General features: G+C 44.9%; 1 protein-coding gene across 2 annotated transcripts; it reads right to left on the bottom strand.

Annotated features, from left to right (window-relative positions):
- Window positions 1–457: 457 nt before the first annotated feature.
- VIPAS39 (VPS33B interacting protein, apical-basolateral polarity regulator, spe-39 homolog) lies at window positions 458–25,228 on the bottom strand. Of its 2 annotated transcripts, XM_043920337.1 has the most exons (21): window positions 25,095–25,228; window positions 21,999–22,091; window positions 20,446–20,548; window positions 18,331–18,474; window positions 17,186–17,224; window positions 16,777–16,841; window positions 15,995–16,051; window positions 12,908–13,000; window positions 12,196–12,229; window positions 11,584–11,686; window positions 9,560–9,587; window positions 8,158–8,231; window positions 6,608–6,667; window positions 6,459–6,534; window positions 5,880–6,014; window positions 5,234–5,275; window positions 4,826–4,915; window positions 3,520–3,606; window positions 2,850–2,939; window positions 2,328–2,432; window positions 458–1,458 (listed from the first exon to the last, which is right to left on the bottom strand). In XM_043920337.1, the coding sequence occupies exons 2-21, from the start codon at window positions 22,089–22,091 to the stop codon at window positions 1,438–1,440; spliced, it is 1,539 nt and encodes a 512-aa protein (XP_043776272.1). In that variant the 5' UTR covers window positions 25,095–25,228; the 3' UTR covers window positions 458–1,437. The 2 variants fall into 2 exon arrangements, with proteins under 2 accessions (XP_043776272.1, XP_043776273.1); XM_043920338.1 differs by lacking the exon at window positions 6,608–6,667.
- Between the last annotated feature and the right edge of the window lie 392 nt (window positions 25,229–25,620).

Raw genomic sequence — 25,620 nt, 5'->3', positions numbered from 1 at the left:
TCCCTCCAGTTGTGGCAGCAAGGAGTGTCTCCAGATACGGACACACGTCTCCTGGGGGCCAAACTGCCCCCAGAGGAGCACCATGTTCCCTGGAAGCCTGCTCTCTCTGTACCCCACCACTGCCCCCATTCCCGCAGTCAGAGGAGCGCAGACTTCCACAAGCCCTGAGAGATTCGCGCCTCCCTCTCACAGATGAAGACAATGAGGCCGGAAAGAAAGGGACTCGCCCAGCAGCACGCAGCCTGTCAGTGGCAGAGCTGGGACAGGAGGCCGGGTCTTTAGCCGGGAGCTGCGTTCCCTGTTAAGCACATGGCCCTACTTTGCTGTAAGCACTGTTACTCCACAACCTGAGGTGCTGACAGGCCAATACATGCAGTCACCCAGGCAGGGCTGCAGCGGTCCCAAGAGTCGGGGCAACGATTTCACGGCTCTGCACAAAATAACCGGGAGGGAAGGAGAAGGAGCCAAGAAAAGGCTTTATTAGGCGTCCAGGCGTGTCTGGGAAACCCAGGTCAGTCACAGAGAAGAAAGGCTCACGTTGGCACAGGAATACAGGACGCAGGCATTACAGAATATCCTTTTGAAAACCAACTGAGAGACCAAACCGCCCTCTTGCTAGCCTACCAGGAATGCTGCCGAGGTCAGCCCTGGTGAAACCTGTGGAAGCTCCTAGTGAGACGAGGACGTGTGTGCAGAAAGGGAGCGCTCGCCCCAGCCCCGCTGACTCATGGAAGGTGGGGGCCTGGGCGGGAGGAGGAACGGGAAGCAGGGTGCCCTCATCTCCCACACCAGGCTCCCCGGGGTGCAGGCAGAGAGGAACCACAGCTTGTCTGTAAAGGGGAGACCAGGGCAGCAGAGGCGGGCGGGCCGGCTCTGCCGTGAAGTGGCGGACTCTGTACAGTCCAGGGTGAGGGCACCTCCAACAGGTCCAGGCAAGGTGGGCGGTCCTTCCCGAGGCCCCCCCGGGGAGATAGCCATTCTGGTTGTGTGCTGACCTCCTGCAGAGCAGATGCCAGGGTCCAGCACCAGGTCCGAGCACAGTTAGCGGAGGGGAGTGGAGCGGCCACCCGACGACACCTGCACCTCTTGGTCCAGGAGACCTCCTTTCTGGAGCAGTCACTTTCTGCGGACCAAGAGCAATCTTGCCCAATGTGGGCCCAACCTAGAAATTAATTCCCACCTTCACGTGAGCACCAGGTGAAGAGTCTCTCTCATGAAGCAAAGCTTTAGATCTTGGCCCTTCGGTGACAGTCCTTGGACAGAAGACCTGTCTGAGGCTTGGTGCCCAGGCTGGTCTCTGTCCCACGGGTAGCAGGCACTGCCTGCTGACGATGGGCCCCAGTGATGTGATGCTGTAACTCTCCCAAAAAGAGCACTCTCGACTTTCACAGGCAGGAAAGGAAGAAATGAGGCCGGGTGCCAGGGAGCTGATGCCACTTAATTCTTCCATCGAATTTGCTGGGGGAAAAAACAAACAATGGTCAGTTTTCACGGATCCCTACAGAGAGGCAGACAGAATTCAAAAAGACAAGGATTCCAGGTAGGTAATGTAAGGAAAAGAAGGATGGAGCCAGAAGGCTGAGAAAAGAAAATCTAACGTGGGGGAGAGGAGTTCATTTATTCAAAGATGGACTAAACACCTATTCTGTACCTATTCTGTAAGCCTGATGTAGGGCATTTATTCTGGTTCTGCCCTCCTCAGGACAAAGATCCAAAGATTCACTAGCTTTAGCCTGTGGTAGATTCCAAAATACCCAAGTGGGACCAAAGCTCCACGTTAACAATAAGCTCAGCAATTCATGCTATGAGAGAGGAGGCAGCTGTGTTCCCCAAGTAGCTAAAAATCAGGGGACACACGTACACCTGTGGCCGATTCATGCTGACATACGGCAAAAACCATCACAATGTTGTAAAGTAATTATCCTCCAATTAAAATAAATTAACTGAAAAAAAAAAGTAGCTAAAATCCACTTCACCTACTTCTTTCTTCCAATAGGGAGGTCACATCCAGCCCCAGGAAACTCTACAGTTTGAATATTCTGATTCTTTAATGTTTGTTTCTAATTTCCAGTGGTTAGTCCTTCCTACCTGGTAAGTTTAACAATGATCAGAGCACTACAACCAGTGCCAGCCAAGGCCCCCAGACCACCCTAAGTCATCCCACGTCTCAGGAGTAACTTCTCTCCTGTAGGCCCAGAGGAGACCCTTATCAAGAGATCCACAGGCTTGGCCAACAGCAATCCCACTCAGGCCTTGGGAGTATGTGCTCAACGCTCCTCTGAGAACTGTCTCCTGAGCCCGCTGGGGGGCAAGCCGCGGCCGCTCACCGAGCTGTTGAGAAGGGCATCGATCTTCTCCTCCTCGGCAGAGCCTTTATCCACCTTGCTCCTGTACGCGAGCAACTGCTGACGATCCTTCAGGTCCCGGCAAGTCTATCACCGAGAGAGATGACAATAAAAATCCCCGGTCAGCCTTCTCTAGAAGGGCCTCTTTCCTTCTGCCTCTCCCACTCTGAGCCAAGGATCCGAGAGAAGCTAGGGAGCTGCGCTGGGCTGACAGTGGGGCTAAGCACCCACGGAACTACACACTGAAGAGACGTCTGCGGAGGTTACATGGCTTGATTTAGTTCTATGAACTCTCCGAGTGCAACGAATTTACAAAACCAGAGAGAACCCAGTCAGAGAACTGGGCAAATCGTATAGGAGAGCTGGTCTCCAAACTAACTCTTGCCAGACCACACTGCACTGAGTGCAGACTGACATTAGCACCTCAGGATCCAGGCCCTGAGGCTGAAGCCTCCCACTGCCCACTGGGCTCTCACTCAGGGCTCTCATTTCTGAGGGACTCACATCGATGACGACATCATGACACTTGAACTTGGTGGCTAAGTTCAACTTTGTGTCCACGTCTTCCACCAGATTGACATATTCCTGTAGTATCTGTGAAAACAAGTACTTCTGATTAGTGGTTCCCAGCCATATTAAACCCAGAGTTCTGACAGGTAGTGAAAAACTCCCGAAGAAGGCAAAGAGTCAGTGCCTGCTGTCTACAATTCCCATCACGAACCACAGGACTAGGTCTGCAATGGCAGTGAGGTGGACTTTCTGCAGTAATCCACGTTCTCCTGAAAAGGAAGAGAAGGGCCCACTCCTCCTCATCTTGGAGCCAGACCCCTGTGCCAGCAATAGGTGTGCCCTGGGTCTGACCCCACGCTGCGCCCCCTGCTCCTTGATGGCCTTTCTAATTAAGTTCTCCTGTATCATTTGAGTAGTATGCCTCCCTCTGGCTGAACACAGAAGACGCTGCTCAGAGGGGGTGGTCTGGGGTCATACTTCTAAAGGCTGAGCAGAACTTTCTTCCCTGGCCTTTTCTATTTTCTAGGTCAAGGCACAGTACAACCATTATGTGGCCTTTAGGATAAGACCACAGCAGGTCAAGTCTCCCATTGCCAAGCAGTAAGAGGCTGAAAGTCAGGTCTCCTAGAAGACCTTGTACCCAACTCTCTCTGGGAGCCATTACCTGGACAGGGGCATTGTTCTTGTGCAAAATTTCCACAACCCGATGGAAGCCAATGGGTGCTCTCTTCTTGGTGTAGCCCAGCCAGTTCTGAAAAAGAAAGACAGGGTGGCCTTGGGCAGGTCAGACAAATTCAATATACACTGAGCTAGTCTCTCTACATTTTGTGGTAGGGCTAGCATAACATGGTGGTGAGAGTGGATGAATGGGAGGTAGGGGAAAGAGAAAGGAAGAGAGATGAGTTTCAGAAAAGTCAAGGAACTCAGGAGGGTGGAAAAGAGTCAGAGGTATTATGAGTTCTTAGCTCGAATAGGCATGAATGCAGAAAAGTCTGAAATACAGCTAAATGAAATAAGCAATTTCCTTAACAATACTTGCATTGATAGTATGAAATTCTCTGGGTAGAATAATCCTACCCTTTACATCTTTATATTTATATAAATGTTTATTTGTAAATTCATAAAGAAAGGTCTGGAAAGCTACCAGTCAAACTTCTCACAGTGCTTGCCTTGAGGAAGGGACTGAGAAAGGAGGCGGACAGTGGAAGAGGAACTTCACATTTTACCCTCTCACTTTCACAGCGGGTTGATTTTGACACAGGCATGTACTGGTTTCATAGTTAACATTTCGAATTAAATAACAAAGGCAGAAAACAAAAAACTGTCAAACCCATAATGCAAAAATGGATATTTAAACTGCAAACCAACGAAGACATGACAACTGAATGGAATGCAAGATCCTTGACGATGTGGACAGCAAACAAAAACAAACACAAGACAGCTCTAAAGAGCTAATCAATTTACGTGTATTATAATATTCTTTTTTTAATTACAGGATAATTACAACATTGTGATGGCTTCTGCCATACATCAACATGAAGCGGTCACAGGTATACGTGTGCTCCCCGCTTCTTGAACCCCCTGATAATATTCTTACGTTAGTGTTAAATTTCTCGAGAATGATAATACTGTGGTTACAAATGAGAACAATGCTTAAGTAGTTAAAGTACTGTGATGTCTGCACTTTACTTTCAAATGTTTCAGCAAAAAAAAAACCGCATATAGAACAAGAGAAAGCAAACATGGCAAAAATGTGAACAAGTTAGTTAAGTAGGTGAAGACTGTTAATTATTCTTTCTTTTGGTTTTCTTTAGGTCTGAAACTTTGGAAAATAAAATGCTGAAGGAAAAAATGTCAACCAGTAGCTGGAACCTGAGTGTCCCAGGAGGCGTGAAACCTGAGACTCCCAGGAGGTGTGGGATGGCAAGACGGCATCTCCACCAGAGCGCCGACAGCCCCAAGGCACCCACCTTGGTGGTAAACAGGGCATCAACGTCATGCCAGGCCCGGAGCTTGGCGCGAGCGGCCAGCGCTGTCAGCACGTACTGTTTGTCTGGGATCTGAAAGCAGAGGCCCGGGGAAATTAAGAGAAGCAGAAATGCATCAGGGGAGGGGTTTGAGAGTTCTGGAAAGACAGGCAAAAATATTCCCTGGTATTGATTCTGCCCCCTACAATCCACAAACCTCTCGGGTCTCCAAGCCCCAGCACTGCTGCAGGCCATTCAGTTAAGGCCTTCCCTCACTTCCCACAGATTCACTCCATTCTCCCCTGACCCCTGAATGTCATGGGACTTACTGCGCAGGGTTACAGAGCAACATCCACTCCACAGAGTGATTCTGATACTACTTTTACTAAACACTGCCGAATGTGTATCTACCTTAAATGTCTTCTTCAGGTTGACCGGGCTGCTGAATGTCCCCTAGGATGAAAGTGGAGAAGCAATCTTGGTGTTACTGACTCTTTCAAATACCATCAATCTCCTGTTTTCCCGTCCACTAGCTAGACTTTCTACATTTCACTCTGTAACCATTTAAACCTGGAAATTAATTTAAGAGAAAAGCTCTATCAGGTCTAACAGGACATCACCATCCAGCTTAAGAGCACTAGATTAACAGGTATAAAGTATTTCCCAATTTTTTGCTAACCCTATGATTGTTACAATCATGTCCACTGATGGGGTCATTAAGGTCGCACCTCTTCAAAACAACGTTTGTAAGTATGCACAGGTAACTACCCTCTGCTGCTCTTCTCTACCCTGTGGGAATCCATTTGAAACTCTGGGCCTCTGACCAGAGACACTCATAGCACCAGCACTGGTTAGGCAGATGTGCTCTGGGGCAGGCCCGCTCACTGGAAGCCAGGCGAACCCTTCCAGACCTCTTTTCCCCTGTTGGAACTCTTCCCAGGTGGACTGCCAAGAATGATGTGCACCCACTGTCAACAGAACACGCTGAAACAGGCTCTGAAGGATGCCCCCTGTGCAGTGAGAACGTGTGGGCCTTTCTCCCCTGTGTGGCCCGCACCTCAGCCTCCGTGTAGTGGTAGAAGCAGGAGTAGAAGAGCGTCGTCACCAACGGCATGTTGAGGATGGACGCTTTGCGGGGGTGCTTCCGGAAGACCTCAGTCTGTCCTGCTGATTCTAGATGCCGATCGTTTGCCTGTGGTGGAGTAAGCCAAAAAAAAAAAAAAAACAGTGTCTGTGGAGTGCAGGCAGGAGAGAAGCCTGTAATACTAGAGCGGATGTGTTTCCTACCCTAGGAAAGAGGCGAAGAGGAGAAAAAGAAAGAAACTGCCTAGGAGAGCCCCGAGGAGCTTAAGATCCGGAAAATGATGATCTAAGTTGGATGGAGGAAGACCAGAGAAGCAGTGATGAAACAGAGCTCTGGGATGAAGAGGAAATAGCTCCAGGTTAACAGCAAGTGAGAAAAGAAAAGATGCCTGGAGACAATGGAGGGAAGGCCACCAGGCAGAGAAAGAAAATGAGAGACTCTTAGAAAGGTTAACCGGAAATGACATATGTGGGCAGAGTGGAAGTCTCCTAGCTGCTGAATGGCACACAGCTTTGGCACTGAAGCAGAAAGAATAGAGACAAGGATTCTAACCTCGATAATGATCTGACGTTCCAGGAGTGTGTAATGGTCTTGTATGTGGGCAGAATCTTCTGCTGAAAATGGCAAACTGGGAGAGGACGAGAAGGTTAGTACCTCATTCTCTACTCCAACAAGAAACACACCCAATTAATCCAGGTTACCATCTAAGTGTAAGATGCTCACGGGCTTCACAATTCTGATCTCTGCTCCCTTTAGAGCATCTGTGAAAAGCAGAGAGAAAGCAGGAAATAGAGGCAACCTCTGGTCGGGATTTTATACTTAAGGTTTTGCCAATTAGACAGGGAGCCTTCAAGTCCACGAAATACATACAGTCACTAGTGATTCTGCTCAGGTGTGAGGCGGAATCCCCTCATTGTGGGCGGTGCAATGACTGATGAACGCGTCGCTCAGCCAATGAGTGCACCGAGCCAACTGCCCATCATCCACATCCTGAGGAGGCTCAGTGGTTCAGGTCACCACCTAATGTCAATGCTGAACTGTCTTTCAGGGGCACTTAAATGTTGGCCATTTTTTAATGTGAAGTAATAGGTAAAACTCAAGTTATAGAGCATGGCAGTATGTCTGTAGATTGGTAAAGATCTCAAGAGTTCTACATGAGGTCAAGGGTCCCATCTTTAACACTATATTATATCCTTCCATGTGAATAAGTTGACAGACAGTGTCTTGCCTAAGTCATTTGGCAAGTCAATGGGTAAGGCCAGGAATAGAAGTCGGATTTTAAATGCCTAGTTCCCAGACCTTCCTTCAGGAAGTACTGCCTTATTTCTCTACTCCACTCACTCCAGCAAGAATTCTGAAATTCAATTACACTCTCCCAGGGAAGTGTGAACCCATGGCCAATTTTTAGAAGCGATAAAGAAAATAGCAAAAGGTTCCAGTTACTTCAGTATTCTAACTTCTCTCTTTGTTTACTAAAGGCCATATGACATATTGGCTCAGTAGCTGCTAAAGTTAAAAGTAAGGATTGTACTGACATAAATTTCTAAATGTGAAACCTCGCAATCATGTCACATAAGGAATGACTGAAAGAACTGTGACCACTGAACCTCAAGTAAGGTCTACTGGGTGGACTCTACACCTGTCTTGAAAGATAAACAGGGGAGCAAGTTTCAGCTCAACATAAGGAGGCACTTGCAGTAATAAAGGCTGTCCAACAATGAAATAAGCCACTTCCAAGAGCAGTGTGTGCCCCACCCCCGGAAGAACAGTACGTGGGGCTGGTTTTCACAGGGACTTATACTCTGCATAAAAGCTGGACTGAATCAGCAGTTCTTGGACTGTGGGGTTTCAAGGACTGGTAACACTGAAAACAATACATAAGTAAGATGTTGCCAATATTTTTCTTTTAATACATTAGGTCAGACACACAAAAAACTTAAAACTCATTTTTCTACCAAAAAGAAGTTGGGGGGGGGGAATCTCTGAATAAAACGCAGTCTTTCAAATTAAATAAATTTAGTTTTAGGAGAAAGCTCCCTACACTGTCTTTATTTTTCTCAATTTATCACCAATCAGTGAAAACTACGGGGGAATAGTGTTTGGAACCACTGAATGAGATGATCTTTAATCATGTTTGTACGACCCACTGTTAGCCTTTCCCGGCAACCATCTATCCATTCTACTCTCTTTTAATCTCTTCATTGTTCTGTATAACAGTATCAATAGTGGAAAACATTTCTCCCCCACTTACCCAACGCATGTCTTAAGAAATTCTTTTCGTTTCTCAGGGTCCTGAATGTTCAAGTGCTCTCGATAATGGGACAGCTACAAAAAATAGAGAAGAACTTTGAGCTATTTCTTTTCTTCAGAAGGGTGAGTTAGTTCTGTCAGTAGGTTTTCCATGCTTGAAAGCTAAACTCTTCATTACTAGAGATTCTTCTGGGAATAGGTGGCAGAGGGGTCGGGGAGAAAAGTGATTCAATATTATCTCTAACTGCATTATCCAATACAATAGCCACTAGTTTCAAGAAAAAGTTCTTCTTAGGAGACTGTCCTATTCTATGAGGATAAACTAAAAGCAGACTATCAGGTTTGCCAATTCCAAGGTTTATAAGGCTGGAAAACTCCAAATTCATATATAACAGCATGCATGATAAATCACTTTCAACTGAAACATAACAGAGAATATGAAGAAAATATGAAAGCTTTAAATAAAAATGAGTTACCCAAAACACATTTACTTTCACTGATTAATCAAACTTCAAAACAACGAACTATATGAATGCTATCTGAAGAAAATTCCTTATAGTTTTGAACCTATGGAAATTAAAAATATAAACAAAAAAGCTTTTCAAAATGAGTACTACAGATTCCTAATCATTTTGAAGAGATTAAGATAAAAGGTTTTGAGATTTTCCCACACCTTGAGTATTAAGTACAAGTTCCTTTTACAAAATGCTACTGAAAAACATTTCCCTGAATTATACTCTGGTGTGCAAAGCTTAAAAATATATCACCACCAATGTGTGGTACAGTGACTAAAAGAACAATTCTGACATTGATGTCAACGAGAATCCTTACCCTTACACGATAATGTCAAACCTTTTAAATAGTTTATTGAAGTTTTAATAAGAAAATTACATTTTTGGTAAAATTTCAGGTTCATTCTTATATTACAAGAGTTTCATCTAAAACGGTGAAAATCTGTCCAAAATCAACTTTAACACTTAAGTCATTGAGCTCTTAGCCAAAATGTGTATTGGGTGCCCTGCCAGAAGCTTGATGGATCTTCCTTCATGGCCTGTATCTGATTTCTTATCCCTGTTTGCTTGTCTTTGGTATTAGAAGCCAACACCCCAAAGCTCCTACAAATCAGGAACTAAAAACAACTAGAAATTAAGAGACAAATTCCAAATTGACCAGGCCAGTTTTCAGTTATTTTTTTAAAAAAATTATTCAGAAGCCTAATCGAAAGAGCATAGAAAAAGACCCTAAACAGTACATCATCTGGACTGTTCCCAGGCTTCCCAGATGCCCCTGTCTCCTAGATATAACCAACACCAAAGGAAAGGAAATAGTCAATCAGTGTGGTACGCTGGGTTTTGACTTAGACTTTTAAAGAGGCCCCCAACTGAAACAAAGGCCACACTTACCGCAAGCTCTTCTGTTCTATCTAGGAACCTGGGAAGAAGCAGAAGGGAGCAGGGCGTTTTTATCTATTGATGTGTGGCAGTATAACCTCACAAAACAGGAGGAGTGTTCTAGAAGAAACATCACCCAAACTCATCTGCCTCCATACACAAGATAAGCCCTTCTCTTCTCAAACTCTCTATCATCAGCAACCCCTTGAGAACACGTGCCCCATCTACCGATCTGAGTGAAGAGCAGAGACTGGAGGACATCGTGGGCACTAGTAACTCTGAAATGTCAACAGATCTGACAGAAAGGCTCAGAGTCTCCGCAAAACCTCAGCCTACAGTAGTCTTCTGGGTTTTTTTCTTTTTAAAGATGAAAACACTCTTCTCTGTCAGTAGTCTTGGAACAGATTGTCTATACTATCCTCCTCTGTTGTTTTCTTCTTTTTTAAGATCTATTTATTTAATTTTTAGCATTGAGAGGTCTTCACTGCTGCATGTAGGCCTTCTCCAGTTCTGGCGAGTGGGGGCTACTCTCTAGCCCCCGCGGTGTGCGGGCATCTCACTGCGGAGGCTTCTCCCGGCGCGGAGTACAGGCTCTGGGAGTGAGGGCTTCGGTAGCTGTGGCACACGGGCTTAGCTGCTCCAGGGTACGTGGGATCCTCCCACACCAGGGATGGAATCCGTGTGCCCTGCACTGGCAGGTGGATTCTTAACCACTGGACCCCCAAGGAAGCCCTATTGTTTTCATGTACAGCATACGATGCATTTTGTCTCTCCCCAAAGGTGGTAAGACCTTGGAGAACAAGGACTTCTGTCATCTGATTCCTTTTTAACTCTGCAAGGACCACTATAATTATCATCACTACTTTGGCATAAAGGTGACGCTTAAAAAAAGCCTTGTTAGTTCGGAGGGAAGGAAGGAAGAAAAGAAAGAGGAGGGGAGGGAAGAAAGGGTTGCGGGGAACAGCTCGTCTTGAACGCGGTTTCTGCAAATTCCTGGCTAACCATCTCTAATCTTGACCCTGACCATGTGACCTGCTCTCTCCACCTGAGTCTTCGGGAAAGCTCATCACTTTGCGGAAGCCACTGGGTAAATAAAGTTACCTTGGGCCACACGTCAGCCTAAACAGAGGCCCCACCCCCTGCCCTGATACTGAAGAAAGGACATAATACACCTGTTTTAAGCTAGGAGTGGGAAAAAGTCCCCAACAACTGAAGTGAGATAGAGAAGAAAAACAGGCAGAAGACAGCTGCCCCCACTGCGCACCCCCTTCCCCAGGCCCCCAGCAGACACGCCTGCTTCTTGCCTCTCTACCCATCAGAACCCGACCTAGAACCCCACAGGGCCCACTCAATTCCTAATCACTCCCATGAGGTTCTCCTCAGATATCCTGATTGAAAATTGTATTTGCTTCTGATTTTTCATTGTGCTTCTCACTGGCATCACCAGGGACCAAGTAAAAAAGGCATCTTCAGTTTCAGTCTTTTCTAAGAAAACAGTTAATACATATTAATACCACAGACTAGGCATTATGCTGAGCGCTTTACACGCATCAACTCCTTTCACTTTCATGATGACCTGTGGAGTAGGCAACATTACTTCCATTTTATAAATGTGAAAACTGGTGCTTGGAGAGGTTGAGGAACTTGTTCAAGGTCATGCTATGAACTAAGTGATGGAGATAATATTCAATACAGGCGCTTGACTCTGGAGCCTGATTTCTTAACACAGTCACTTTATTACAGGTTGTGGTGCAATATGAGTTATCCCATCACATTTCTTTTTTTCTTTCTTTCTCTCTTTTCGGTCATGCCACATGGCTTGTGGGATCCTCGTTCCCCAACCAGGGACTGAACCTGGGTCCATGGCAATGAAAGCACCACGTCCTAACCACTGCCATCAGGGAATTCCCCCATCACCTTACTATATCTTGTCTAATAAGCGTTTCGAGAAAAAAGGGGCAGTGTCTTCTCTTTCTTTGTAGTGTTCTGAAACTAAGTACTTAACAAACTTTACAGACCAGATGATCAATTCTTACCTAAAGAGGTCTAAAAGCAGCTTCTGATCACCTATCTCCTTAAGGAAGTGAATGAGATGTCTCAACGCAACCTGCCGCACCTCCAGCTCTCGGAAGAGGATCTCTGGTAGGCAGGAAGAAAGGAGTTAGGTGGGGAAAGATTAAAGCCTATTACTCAATGGGAAATCAGCACCCCCCCAACTCACACATTCTTAAGATGATCTCCTCAAAGTCCATCAGAAGCTAGGAATGGTTTATGATGGTACCCACCCCTGGCTCAACCCACCAGCAACACCCTCCAGGGTCCAGGGCAAGGCTGAGCCTTCGTGTTAGCTTTCAGTTCTCACCAACCCAACCAGCAGGCTCTGAGCATGGACTTTTACTTCCTCAAAACAACACAGTCATCCGTCTGTGCAGTAAATGAGGGGCTTCTTAATTACCGCAGTTATCACTCTAAAGGAGGAACAACTGCCCTCAGGGGTGGGATGTGTACTCTGAAGTCTCGGGTCCCCCAAGCTGTCCCGAAAGTAGACCTGATGCTGGTGAATTCTGGTATTAAAGCCACAAGACCACTCTCCCTTCAAGTGTAGCAGACATCTTACTGACTAAAGATTTCCCTCAAACCACACTCACCTTTACTCAGCGTCCTCTTCAGGAAGATCAGAACCTAGAGGAAAAGAGAACCAAGAATGAATCACCCTGTGTAACCTTCCAAACACGAGGCCCTGTCTGAGCACCCGATGACTAGGAACGAGGCCAGCAACTCATCAGGAACCTTGGCAGATCCAGACAAGGTGTTTCTCTATGTGATGAAAGGACAGGTGATGGACATACGGAATGAGCTCTGTCTTGGAAGTCCAAATACCCTTGCCCCTTATGGCAAGAGACAACTCCCTCCCTCTCTAAGAGGCTGCTCTCACGTCTCTCTGCCTTCAGATTATTTTTGAGGACACAAAGTAGCCAACCTACCACTTCTGGGTCACAATCAGGAGAGCCATACACAATGCAGGTCCTGCCGACTGAGCCTTTAGAACACGTACTTCAAGAGAAAATCCAGTGTCTCTACTTGACATTAAAGTCTATCCTATGGATAACCAACAAGGGCCTACTGCACAGCACAGAGAACTGTACTCAATACTTTATAAGAACCTATAAGGGAAAAGAATCTGAAATATATATATATTAATACATATAACTGAGTCACTTTGCCATACAGCCAAAACTAAAACATTGTGAATCAACTGTATTTCAAATAGATAAAGATATTAAAAAAAAAAAAACTATCCTGATTGGACTTTCAGAAATTGATGAAAACAATAATTAAAGAACAAAAGGCACAACTCACTGCAGTAATGACGTTTCCATCATGCATGCTTACTGCTTCTTCTAGGAGCTGGATTTTGTCCTGTAAGGAGCGGAACCTTTCCAGTGAGCAGACCTGCCAGATAAGAATAGAACTGGTGTGCAAGGAAGAGGACCATTTCCTATATTCTTTTGTCACTGGATGCTGAGGAAGAGTGAGAATGACCTGAAATATCCCCACAGCATGCATGCATGCTCAGTCTCTTAGTAATGCCTGACTCTCTGCGACCCATGGACTGAGGAGTCCTCTGTCCATTGGATTTTCCAAGCAATAACACTGAAGTGGGTTGCCATTTCCTTCTCCAAGGGATCTTCCTGACCCAGGGATCAAACCCAAATCTCCTGCACTGCAGTTGGGTTCTTTACCACTGAGCCACCTGGGGCTTCCCGAGTGGCACTAGTGGTAAAGAATCCAGCTGCCAATGCAGGAGATGCAAGAGAAATGGGTTTGATCTGTGGGTCAGGAAGATCCCCTGGAGCAGGAAATGGCAACCTGCTCCAGTATTCTTGCCTGAAAAATTCCATGGACAGAGGAGCCTGGTGGGCTATAGTCCCTGGGGTCACAAAGAGTCAGACACAACTGAGCACATACGCTGGTCCCCAAGGAGAGCCTCTTTGTTTTACACAACAGCCCCCAACACTCTATGAGCCAGGAGGTTCCCACCACGCTCTCCCTAATTCAGCCTTATGCCCTGGAAGATGCTAGCGTCCTGATGAAGGCTTGCCAAAGTCAACAGGTAGGGAGATCACTTGTTCCCTTTTGCCTCTTTTTTCCCCCCCTTTTTAAAAATCTGTTTTTGTTCATTCAGTTGGTTGGTTGCTTTTTCAAATCCTTGTGTTGAGTGCCAGCTTTCAGTAGATGGCAGTGAGGGAGCTGCTGTGCTACAAACGGAAGCTGGGCCCAGAAGCAGGTCCTCTAGAAATGGCTTAGGACGAGGCTCCCCAGGAACACGTGGTACGTCACAGGTGAGGCGGCGGCCCCCTTTCCGGCCACGCCCTGTGTCCCAGGACGAAGGGCTCTCTGCACGGGGACTCCTGAGGCTCTGCGGCGTTTGCCTCACCACGGGGGATGCGCGTGGGGTCCACTGGAGGGGACAGCAGGGGACTGGCCATCTGAGACCAACTTTTACTTCTTTTTAACTAACTTCTTTACTTATTTGTGGCCGTGGGGGTCTTGGTTGCTGCGTGCAGGCTTTCTCTACTTGCGGCGAGCGGGGGCTGCTCTTCCTGGCAGTGCACAGGCCTCTCAGCGCAGTGGCTTCTCCTGTTGGGGAGCATGGGCCCTAGACTCGGGCTGCAGCAGGGCCGGAGCCAGGGCTCGAGTGCCGGCTCGGCAGTTGCGGCACACGGGCTTAGTCGGGGCATCTTCCCAGACCGGGGATCAAACTCGTATCTCCTACATCGGCAGGCGGATTCTCAACCACTGGACCACCAGGGAAGCCCCAACTTGTTCTCTTTCTAATGAGCCACAATTTATATCGTATAAAATCTACCCTATCTAAGTGTACAGTTCAGAGAGTTTTGACAAGTAAATGATCCCATGTTAACTACTACCACAATCAAGATACAGAACATTTCCATCACCACAAAAATTTCTCCTGTCCATCTGACAAGGGATCTTACTAGTAGATATTTAGGTTATTCCTGCTTTAAAGGTTCTAATAAATACAGTTCCTATGAACATCTGTGTACAAGTCTTTGTAAGAACATATTTTCATTTCTCCTGAATTGCAAATGTCTATTAGTGATCAAATTAAATGTGTGTTTAATTTTGTCAGAAACTGTCAGACTCTTTTGCAAAGTGGTTTTACCACTTCACCTTCCTGTTTGCAGCATATGAGCGTTCCAGTTGCTTCACATCCTCCCACCGCTTGGTATGATCTGTATTTTTAAACTTAGCCATTATAGTGGCTGTATAGTGGTATCTCAGTTTTAATTCATTTTCCTGATAACCGATAATGTTGGTCATCCTTTCACATGCTTATTGGCCATTCACACAGCTTTTGGTGATATAACTGGTGAAATCTTGAGTTGATTTTTTAAATTTGATGGCTTAATACTGAAGATACTTCATTATTTTTTAACTACATATTCTGGAGAAAACACGTTATAAGATATATTTTACAAATATTTCCTCCCAGCAATGGTCTTTTTGTGTTTTTAACAGTGTTTTCAAAGAAAAAAACTTCCTAATTTTGGTGAAGTCCATTTTCCTTTTTGGTCTGATGATTTTTGTATGCTTGGTTAATAAAGTCTTTGCCCAACTCAAGATCACAAAGACTTTCACCTTAATTTTCTTCTAGCTTTATGGTTTCAGCACTTATTCTACTATGATCCACTTTGACCCAATAATCATTATGATATCAATTCTCCCAAAATTGAAATACAGATTCAATGAAATCTCAGTCAAAATGCCAGCAGCTCTTTTGTAATACTGACAAGCTAATATGGAAACACATAGGATCTAGACTGGCTGAAGTAATTTTGGAAGAAAAGAATAAGGTTGAAGAACTTATATGACTTGATTTCAAGATTAACTACAAAGCTACAATAATCAAGGCCTTGGTAATGGCATAAGTATAGATCCAATAAAAAAAAAAAATCAATGAACTAGAATACAGTCCAGAAAGAGACCTATATATATGTATGGTCAATTCATTTTCAACAAAGGCACAAAGTGACCAATGCAGAAATGGATAGTCTTTTCAACAAATAGTGTTGGAGCGAACAGAGAACTGTATAGGAAAAAAAATGAATGTCCATTTGTACCTCACACCATGTATTTTGTATTAACTCACAATGGATCACAGACCTAAACATCAAAGATTTGCTCTCACTCTTAAAGGCACTACTTTTCCCTCTCATCCATCACTCTTTTCCCACTTCCCCATCAAAACAACACTAAACCCTGGAGAATTAGAAATTTTGCAGCTGAATTGCCATCTTAGTGGAATGATTTTCCTCCTGAAAATCATTTCATTTAACAAAACTGAAGAGAAAAGCCAAGCTGCTCAGCTTCCAAAACAAAAAAATCCCAATTCCACAAGAACTCTTTCCCCAGGGGCCTTACCTTGCCCTTCCGGAGGCGCCGCACTGTGTCACTGGGGCTCCAGTCATTGCTGTAATCCTGGAATATTAGTAATGCACAGATTATGGGAGTTAAAGGGTCAGATTTCAGAATCATCAGTGCGTCAGCTCCTCACCTCATGCTTACAGTCTTAGTCCCTCGAGGGGAAGTATTTTGCAGAAGAAGATGGATTAAAAAAACAAACTAGGATGGTCTAGTCCTGAGTTTCTTAAGCAACCAGGACAGAGATTTTATAGGCGGGAGGAGTTGGATCAAAGAGGGAACAGATCAATTGACAAATCTGGCAACCTACATGTACGTGGTTCGGAATTTCAGCCCCTAGAGGCCGTTTTGGGACTCTAATTAACGGTTTTGCCGACAGAAGGAAAGACAGAAACGTGTTCTTTTTTTGGACCTTATGATTCCATTTTATCCTTTTCAATTTGCTTTTTCATGTGCTTCGTGTGACTATGAGCTCCACCAAGCTTCTAGACCACAGTGATGATCAAAAGTTTCAAAGCACAACCTAAAAAACGGCTGTATAATGGATAAGGAATGTACGCCAGTGCTCAATCAGAAACTAAAACTTTTGAGTTCCAGTTCTACCATGTAACTAGCTGTGAGACTCCTGGCAAGCTCTAATGTTTAGAGATCCAATTTGCTTATTTCTAAGAGGGGTTTAAAATAATACCTGCTCAAAGATTTGGGAAAATCAAACAAGATAACAAATGTCCAAGTACGTCAAACTGTGTAAAGTGTCATGACCATCGTAAGCTATAACTCACCCTGTACTCCCCCTTGGGTCTCCCCAGCTCTGGAGCATAGCTCTTGGCAGGTGTGTCTGACAGAGCTGCAAAATAACAGGCAAGGGACTGATAAGGACACCATCTTCCTGCCATTCCTTTCCTCCACTGCCTCCTCCACGGGACCTGCGGGCTCCCGAGGCATCTTGATGGCCCAAAGTAGGGAAGCCCGAGTTCCTGCTCAAAGACAGCATCCCTAGATGCTACCCTTTGACCCCACAGCCTGAATGTTCTCAACCTGCTTATTCAGCATCAGAAAATTCCTCTAACAACAATGACAGATTCAGAAGTGTCATCATCTAATTATCACTTGTCCCCATGACTCCCCAGGCTGTACCCCAGCTCAGTAACACCTCCCACAGTAACCAAGAGAAAGAGAGTCCATGCCTACCATCAGAGAGGGACTGGAAACTTCCAGGTCTAGTTCTCCCTAAAGGTAAAGAACACACAAGGCCAAGAGTTAAAGTCAGAGCCATCCAGACTCAGTTTAGGACGCAGTGCACACAGAACCTTTTTGTGAAAATATGAGAACTTAAGGCTTAAAAAAGCTTTTATTCAACTTCAGAAATTTGAGGTATCATGGAAATAAAAGGCACTGAGCAACTTTTTCTTTTAATTGTGGTAAAATACACCTAACATAAACGCCACCATTTTTAAGGAGGATACAGTTCAGGGATACTAAATACATCCACACTGTACAATCATCACTACTATCTATCTCCAGAACTTTCTGATCATCCCAAACGGAAACTGTACCCACTGAACAATAACTCCCTTTCCTCCTTACTCTCATTCCCTGGTGACCACTGTTCTACTTTCTAGCTCTATCTATCTGACTATTCTAAGTATCTCATAGAAATGGAATCACACAGAATCCTTGTATGTCTGGCTTCATACACTCAGCATAGCGTCCTCAAGGTTCATTCATGTTGTAGCATGTATCTGAATTTTAATCCTTTTTAAGTCTGAATAATACTCCATTGTATGTACATGCCACATTTTGTTCATTCATTCATCAGTGAATGGACATTTAGGTTGTTTCCATATTTTGGCTACTCTGAATCATAGTGTATAAATACATGTTTAAGCCCTTCCTTTGAATTCTTTTTGGTATATACCCAGAAATAGACTGTTGGATCATATGGCAATTCTACGCTTAATTTTTTGAGAAACTGCCAAACTGTCTTCCACAGTCTTCCGGTGTCTTCTACACACAGGCTGTACCATTTTACATTCCCACCGGCAGCGCACAAGGCTTCCCAACAGAAATGCACAGGGGCAGGGGGGAATTCTGACCTGGACCAATTTCTTCAGTATGTGTCACAACGTTAATGTCCAATTTGTTTACCATGTTTTAGAAACCCAGTCCAACCTCTCTGAATTTCCCTCATCTCTCCCCCTTTCTATTCCCTAACGGCTAGCTCCAAAGATTTTTATACTTCAGTATCTTTTTCTTACAGAGTAAATGAAAATCACAGCCTTAGTGGTTTTTCGGAAAAAAGAAAAGGACTCTGCCCCTTTAACCATCACTCTTACCTCTAAAAAAGCTGCTCAGAGAGTAGGTAGAAGCAGGTTTGGGTAGTTGTGCATAGGTGGAGAAGCTGTTTCGGTTCTTCAGCTGTTCACGCTCATGGCTTGACCCGCTATTACCAGCAGTCTCTTTGATGGACCATGAGATACCTGCGAGACAGTAGGATGTAAATCAGTCATTCTCATCCAAACTAATGCCATCACATCCAGCACTCCAATAAACTCTAAAAGCTTTTCATCAGAAGTCCTGGTCCCTTGTCAACATGGACTTAAAATATTGGGGCAGGGAGAAAGAACAGAATCAAATAGACCAATCAATAGAGAAAGGGGGCAAAGGAAATGAATAAATGGGTCAAAGAAAAGGAAATACAAGTAGCTATTAAACATGAAAATGTGTTCAACCTCCCTCTTTACCAGCTGAACCGCAAGGGAAGCCCCTTCAACCTCACTCTTAATAAGAGAATTACACACATTAAAAGTACACTTAGGACTTCCCTGGAGGCCCGGTGATTAAGAATCTGCCTACCAATGCAAGGGGACACAGGTTCAATCCCAGGGCCAGAAAGATCCTACAAGCCATGGAGAAAGTAAGTTCACGTGCCACAACTACTGAAGACTGTGCACCTAGAGCCCATGCTCTACAAGAGAAGCCACCGCAATGAGAAGCCTGTGCACAATCAGTGAGCAGACCCTGCTCGCTGCAGCTAGAGAAAAGCCCACGCAGCAACAAAGACCCGGAGCAGCTGAAAATAAATAAGTATTTTTAAAAAGCACACTGAGATACCACTTGCCCCCATAAGATTGCCAAAGACCCAAAAGTTTGAGGACACCCTGTGCTGTCAAGGCTGTGGGGAAAAAGGGACACTCTGACACTGCTAGGTGGGAGTGCAAGTTGGTGCAACATCTAACCAACACAGACGCAAACAGCCTCTGCCAGCAATCCCACTCTAGGAACTGAACTTTCAGATACTCTTACATGGGCAAAATACAAGGTCACTGACAGTGATATAAACAACAAAAGATTGGAAACAATCTAATGCCCATCAACAGTGGACTGGTTACATAAATTGTGAGAATTCCATACAGTGTATACTATGTTGCTATTTTTAAAAGGGAGAGGAAGCGTGAGAAAACTCTGTAAAGATCTTCAAGCTATATTGTCCAGTGAAAAGAGCAGGGTATAATGTACGCCACCGCTTGTGTAAAAAAGGGGGTTCATTTTCCTATATGTAGTTCCACAAGCAGAAAGGATCTCTAAATGAATACACAGGAAGCAAACAACAGCGATTGTTTTGGGGGGCAGGCAGGGCCTGAGAACTAAGTAGATGTATGAGTGTGAAGGAAACTTTTCTCAGTACGTCTTGAATACTTTTTTTTTTTTTAATTTTATTTATTTATTTATTTGGCTGCTCTGGGTCTTAGTTGTAGCATGTGGGATCTAGCTCCCTGACCAGGGGTCGAACCTGGGCCTCCTGCACTGGGAGCTCAGAGTCTTAGCCACTGGACCACCAGGGAAGTCCCTTGAATACTTTTTACTACAGCACGTCTTGAATACTTTTTGCTTTTTAAATCATGTGACAGTATTTCCCATTTAAAAAAAACAAACCTTTAAAACTATGCTTAAAAATCAGATGGACCCAGCAAAGGTGTTAAGTGGTATTACAGAACGATTAGGCAGCGGGACTTGGTGGCTAAGGAAGTCAGTTCTGACAGGCAGTTGTGAGCATTTAAGTCAGCAGTTCTCAAATATGACTGCGTATCAGAACATTTGCAGTGCTTATTGTCATTTGAGACCCCGCTCTACCCACCACCCCAAACCCAACATCAAGACCTACTGAGGCAGAGTCTCTCAAGTGAAGCCCAGGAATCTAATTTTAATGAGCACCCCAATTAAGTCTGAAATAGCCAGCCAAACATTAGCCCTAGCACAGCAGACCTAGAGAGCTGTATGGAAACTACTGCCATATTCCCCTAAGTACCCTCTCCTGGGTTAAACTTCCAGATGTATGCTCATCTGAAAATAGCTTAGCCTCGTTCCCTATCCTGACAAATACTGAGGAGACTTTATGAGTGGTAAGAACCCTGAATAATGAATCCCTTCCCAGGGCCTTTTGTACTTACTTCCCACAGGTTCCCCGGTCCAGCTGACTCTCTCCAGGTCATCTTCATCATCGTCATCCACGAAGTCTCGAAGGCTATTCACTGCCCGCTTGGATTCCTTTAACTGAGACAGACATCAGGACGGGCTCTCAGGCCATCACCACTTCTCACCTCTCCCTCTGACAGCCAAGAAGGCTGAGGAACTTGGACTTGAGAATGGCCAATATTTTAACTTTTCTGCCATCGAAAGCCTAGCCCACTAGACTTTTGCCAAGAAAAGAAACGGCTATTTAGCCAACACTGGAGTCCAGTGGCAAAAGGTTAGGAAGAGTCAAAGCCGATTTTGAATTCTAATCCTATTCTTGGTATTGACTTGCTTTGTAGGGAGTTTATCCATCTCTCCAAAAATGAATGTTTCCCCCACTGGTGAAACAGACACGAAAAAGAAAAAATTCCCAATCCAGCTCATCCTTTAAAAATAATAATTATATCACATGATAAAAAAATTAGGGCTCTCGGAAAAAAAAAAAACAGAAAGAAATGAATCATCTTAAGCTGGAATCAAGATTGCCTGGAGAAATATCAATAACCTCAGATATGCAGATGACACCACCCTTATGGCAGAAAGTGAAGAGGAACTAAAAAGCCTCTTGATGAAAGTGAAAGAGGAGAGTGAAAAAGTTGGCTTAAAACTTAACATTCAGAAAACTAAGATCATGGCATCTGGTCCCATCACCTCATGGAAAATAGATGGGGAGACAGTGGAAACAGTGTCAGACTTTATTTTTTGGGGCTCCAAAATCACTGCAGATGGTGACTGCAGCCATGAAATTAAAAAACGCTTACTCCTTGGAAGGAAAGTTATGACCAACCTAGATAGCATACTAAAAAGCAGAGACATTACTTTGCCAACAAAGGTCCGTCTGGTCAAGGCTATGGTTTTTCCAGTGGTCATGTATGGATGTGAGAGTTGGACTGTGAAGAAAGCTGAGTGCTGAAAAATTGATGCTTTTGAACTATGGTGTTGGAGAAGACTCTTGAGAGTCCCTTGGACTGCAAGGAGATCCAACCAGTCATCCTAAAGGAGATCAGTCCTGGGTGTTCATTGGAAAGACTGATGCTGAAGCTGAAACTCTAGTACTTTGGCCACCTCATGCGAAGAGCTGACTCATTGGAAAAGACCCTGATGCTGGGAGGGATTGGGGGCAGGAGGAGAAGGGGACGACAGAGGATGAGATGGTTGGATGGCATCACCGACTCAATGGGCATGAGTTTGAGTAAACTCTGGGAGTTGGTGATGGACAGGGAGGCCTGGCGTACTGCGATTCATGGGGTCGCAAAGAGTTGGACATGACTGAGCAACTGAACTGAACTGAAGAACATAAAGGAAGAAGGGCAGAGAGTTAGCTTTGACAATTCCTCTCTTTTTCTAGGGTTCTTCTCCATGAAGAGTTTTCTAAAGATCTGACTGAAAGCACTGCTGAGCCTAATGGAGACAGGTTACCGAGGATGCAAGGAAAAGCGTACACAGTGGAAGGGGATGAGAACTTCAGCAACTATTCACGGAAACCTACCTGTGAGAGCTCATCATCTTCGTCATCAAAGGTGAAAGCCTTGAACTTGGAGCTATTCCAATACTCCTCCTCATCACCCTTTGTCCGATTCATCTGGAGGGAGAGGAAGAGAGATATATACTGTATGTCTCTTTCTGGATTCCCCTCAAAAGAGCTCCAAAAGCTTTGGGTTCCTGGACTACAAACTCCCTGCTCTAGTCAGGGATGCATGAAAAGTGTCTGGCGAAGAGAATACTGAAGAGGCCACATAAAATCAGATCCCTGGGTCTCCAACCAATCCAAACATACTTTTGATTGTCTGATAACCCACAAGTAGTCACTCATTCCTAGAGCAGCTACTTTGTTCACAACACTATCTCAGGCATTCTTGTCAAGTGTTATATTACATAAGGGATATCTGAAGAACAAAACACAGTCCCTCTCTGAAGGACCCTACAACAAAGTATTGAGCATATACCTTTTCTAATTTGTACACTCTCATGCGTGCTAAGTCACTTCAGTCCAACTCTTTGCAACCCTATGGACGGTAGCCTACCAGGCTCCTCTGTCCACGGGATTCTCCAGGCAAGAATACTGGAGTGGGTTGCCATGCCGCTCTCCAGGGGATTTCCCCAACCCAGGACTCGAACCTGTATCTCTTAGGTCTCCTGCACTGGCAGGCGGATTCTTTACCACCAGCACCACCTGGAAGGCCCCAGTCTAAGTATGTATAAAGGTAAAAGTTCAAACCAGGCATGTGTTACAAGAATGCTTCATGAACTTTGCTGAATACACAAGGTTAATCAAAGCATGAACAAAACAGATAGTAACTACATTCACGGACTCAACACGTATCAACATGTTGCATGCCACCTCTCAGGCCCTGTTCAGGCTCTGGGAATACTGCAGAGAATAAAAACTCACAGACATCTTACTTTTGCATGTGCTTCTTGAATTCCTGATGGCAAGTAATCAACTAAACGAAGCTGAATTAGCCTGCTTGTAACTTCAATTTCAAATCATGATTAATTTAATAACAAGTACTGGCCAAAATTTGGGAAACGAGGGCATGGCCAAAGAAGGAAGTCTATAAAGAATCAGTCAAAACACAACAAGTCCCTCTCATAACTATTCTAAAATTAGATTTCGTCCTGAAAAAAAGTTTTGCCTTAGAATCACAAACTAAACTATCCATGCCAACTGGATTAGAGTGAAAACTGATTTAAGCCAAGAACCAGGTACCAAATTTTCCAGCACCAAAAATAACTCCAAAGGCTACAGAGAGTGCAATTCTAAAGGATGAATTTGCTTTTTCTATTTCAATAGCACCTTTCTCAATAGAAGTTTAAGAAACACTCACCATGACAGACCCACTGAGACTCCCAATGGCCTTAACACACTCTGCCCTCACGCAGTGTGTTGTCAGGGGATCTGGGAATGAGATAGCAGGCTGAGAATTTTTTACCATCTGATCCTTCCCCATGGCAGAGATCACTAACTGATTTCTACTGAACCCAGACAAGGCTTAAAAATCCTTTTGTATACTTAATGCAGTGAGTAAAATCATATACAAAAGCTAGAAGAAAAAAAAAAATCATCCCTTATATTGCAACAAGCATAGGCTTTGTAGTCAGGCAGACTTGAATTCAAATGTCAGTCTCTCCAACTCTCAACAACCTGGGTAAATAATCTTACTTCTAAGCTTTGGAGAAAGTGACAGACGACCTCACAGGGTTGCAGTGAAGAATAAACAGGAGTCAAGAAAGAGCAAACAAAAGTCCCCAGTATAAAGTAAATACTAAAGGCTAGCTCCTTTTAGTATAGGATATCTTCTGCCATCTTTCTATCTCCGCCATTTGTAAATATGGGACTTAACAACAGAAACATACCTGGTAAGACTGCTGTGAGGCTGAAGCCAGTGAACCACACAGAAAGTACATGTGCTGACACAAAAATTTGTTTAGTATTAATTTTTATTATTAATAAATCAATATCTTAGGAAAAGCTAGAAAAATATTTCTAAGCATTCCTAAAGTTTAAAATTTTGATACAAAACTCTGAGTAGCCATCACAAACACTGAAGGTGTCCACAGAGCAGGTAAACGTCTATGGTACAGGTGCCAGTTTATAAAGCCTCAGAACAACTCTGCAAAGTAGGCCTAGCAGATTCCATTTCACTGATAAGGGAAATGAGGCACAAAAGGATTAAGTACCAAAGTTTTTAAGCTAAAGCTAGTTGCTCCTATCCGGGTTTTCTATCTACTGGGTCATTTCCACTCTGATTTGCATCGTCCTTTTATCACTCGAGGGAAAACTGAGGGCAGGTCATTACTAGAGTATCTACAGATAGGCATAGCATGGGTCTTAACAAACCCTGTAATAATCCACCAGAGGACTTCTAGAGTCTTTTCTTAACCATGCAAAGGCAGTGGACGCTTCACACTAATCTGTACTTGTAGCGCTTGTCATAAACTTTATTTCCTCAGCAAGTAAAAAAGACAATGATTTAATGGTTCTAAAGTTTATAAAGCAATCAGGTACAATTTTAAGAGGGGCTGAGAATGTGCTTCAAAATTGTTTAAAACACTTCAAAGGCTTGTGCCTGTCACTTGTTTACTGAGATCCCACCATACAGGGCAGTAGATCTGAGGGAAGAGCAGGAATACGACAAAGGAAGGAAAACCACTCGGCCAAAAAATATCTACAACCAACACGCTCCCCGCCTGAGGACACCGCAGAAACCAGCCTCTGAGAAGTTAGATTCGGACTCATTTATCATCTTTCGAAGCCAGGCCTACACAAGTGAGGTGACGAACTGAGACGAGGAAAGGCGGATTAAACTAGGAAGACTCTGTGGGCGAAGGGTCCAGGAAACACGGCTCCACCGCAGAGGCCAGAGCCCAGAACCTTGGTACAATAAGTGCTTGTTCAAAATCAGTTGTCTGGGCTCGCTCGCGGCCCCAACCCCGAGTGCAAGCCCAGGAATGGCCAGAAATGGAGTTAACATTCAGGCCAGGGAGGTCGAGGGACGCCTCAGACAACGAGGGGAAAGGATACGGATGCGGAGAGGCTGGACTCGGCCAGATACGCAGCCCAAGGGGTTTGGGACACCCTCACCTCTTCGACACCGAGCCCTCCCTCTCAGGTCAGCGTCAGACTCCGCCGCCGAGGGTCCAGCCTTTCTACACAGGCTGTTCGGCATACAAAAGGGGCGGAAGGGGATAGTCCCGAGGAGGGGGCGGAGGGCTGGGGTGGGGGTAGGAACCAAGGGTCGAGACAGGCGCCGCAGGGCATGCTGGAAGTTGTAGTTCCTTCCGCCCCTACAATCAGGCTCTGCCCGGACAGGCCGCGGCTGCCTCTTGACTACAACTCCCAGAATCCCCAGCGCCTCGTGCCTAAGCCCGTTTCCTCTCCTTTCAGCTCGACCTTCCGAGGTTATCCCGTGGGTCACTCGACAAGACTACAACTCCCGTGAGGCCAAGCAGGGCCGATGAAGGGTTTAGGGAAACAATGAAACGTGTCCTGTGTGTCTCTGTGGGTGAGGAATGGTCGTGTGAGCTGTCGCCTTTCGGGCCTTTCAGGGCATAACTCGAAGGAGTGTGAAGGATTCCTTAGAACAGACAGAAACGAAAGTCCGGCGAGG

This window comes from Cervus elaphus, chromosome 12 (assembly GCF_910594005.1).
Source record: "Cervus elaphus chromosome 12, mCerEla1.1, whole genome shotgun sequence".
Classification (NCBI taxonomy): Eukaryota; Metazoa; Chordata; class Mammalia; order Artiodactyla; family Cervidae; genus Cervus; species Cervus elaphus.
The sequence above is the reverse complement of the archived record's forward strand: the minus strand, read 5'-3'. Positions and strand labels throughout refer to the sequence as shown.

Coding starts and splice junctions, on each gene's coding strand:
- VIPAS39 (XM_043920337.1), bottom strand. CDS start 22,091: ATGAATCGGACAAAGGGTGATGAGGAGGAGTATTGGAATAGCTCCAAG. Junction 3,607..4,825: donor ATGCCCTGTTTACCACCAAG/GTGGGTGCCTTG, acceptor TTTCTTTTTCAG/AACTGGCTGGGCTACACCAA. Junction 2,940..3,519: donor AGAACAATGCCCCTGTCCAG/GTAATGGCTCCC, acceptor TTGTTTTCACAG/ATACTACAGGAATATGTCAA.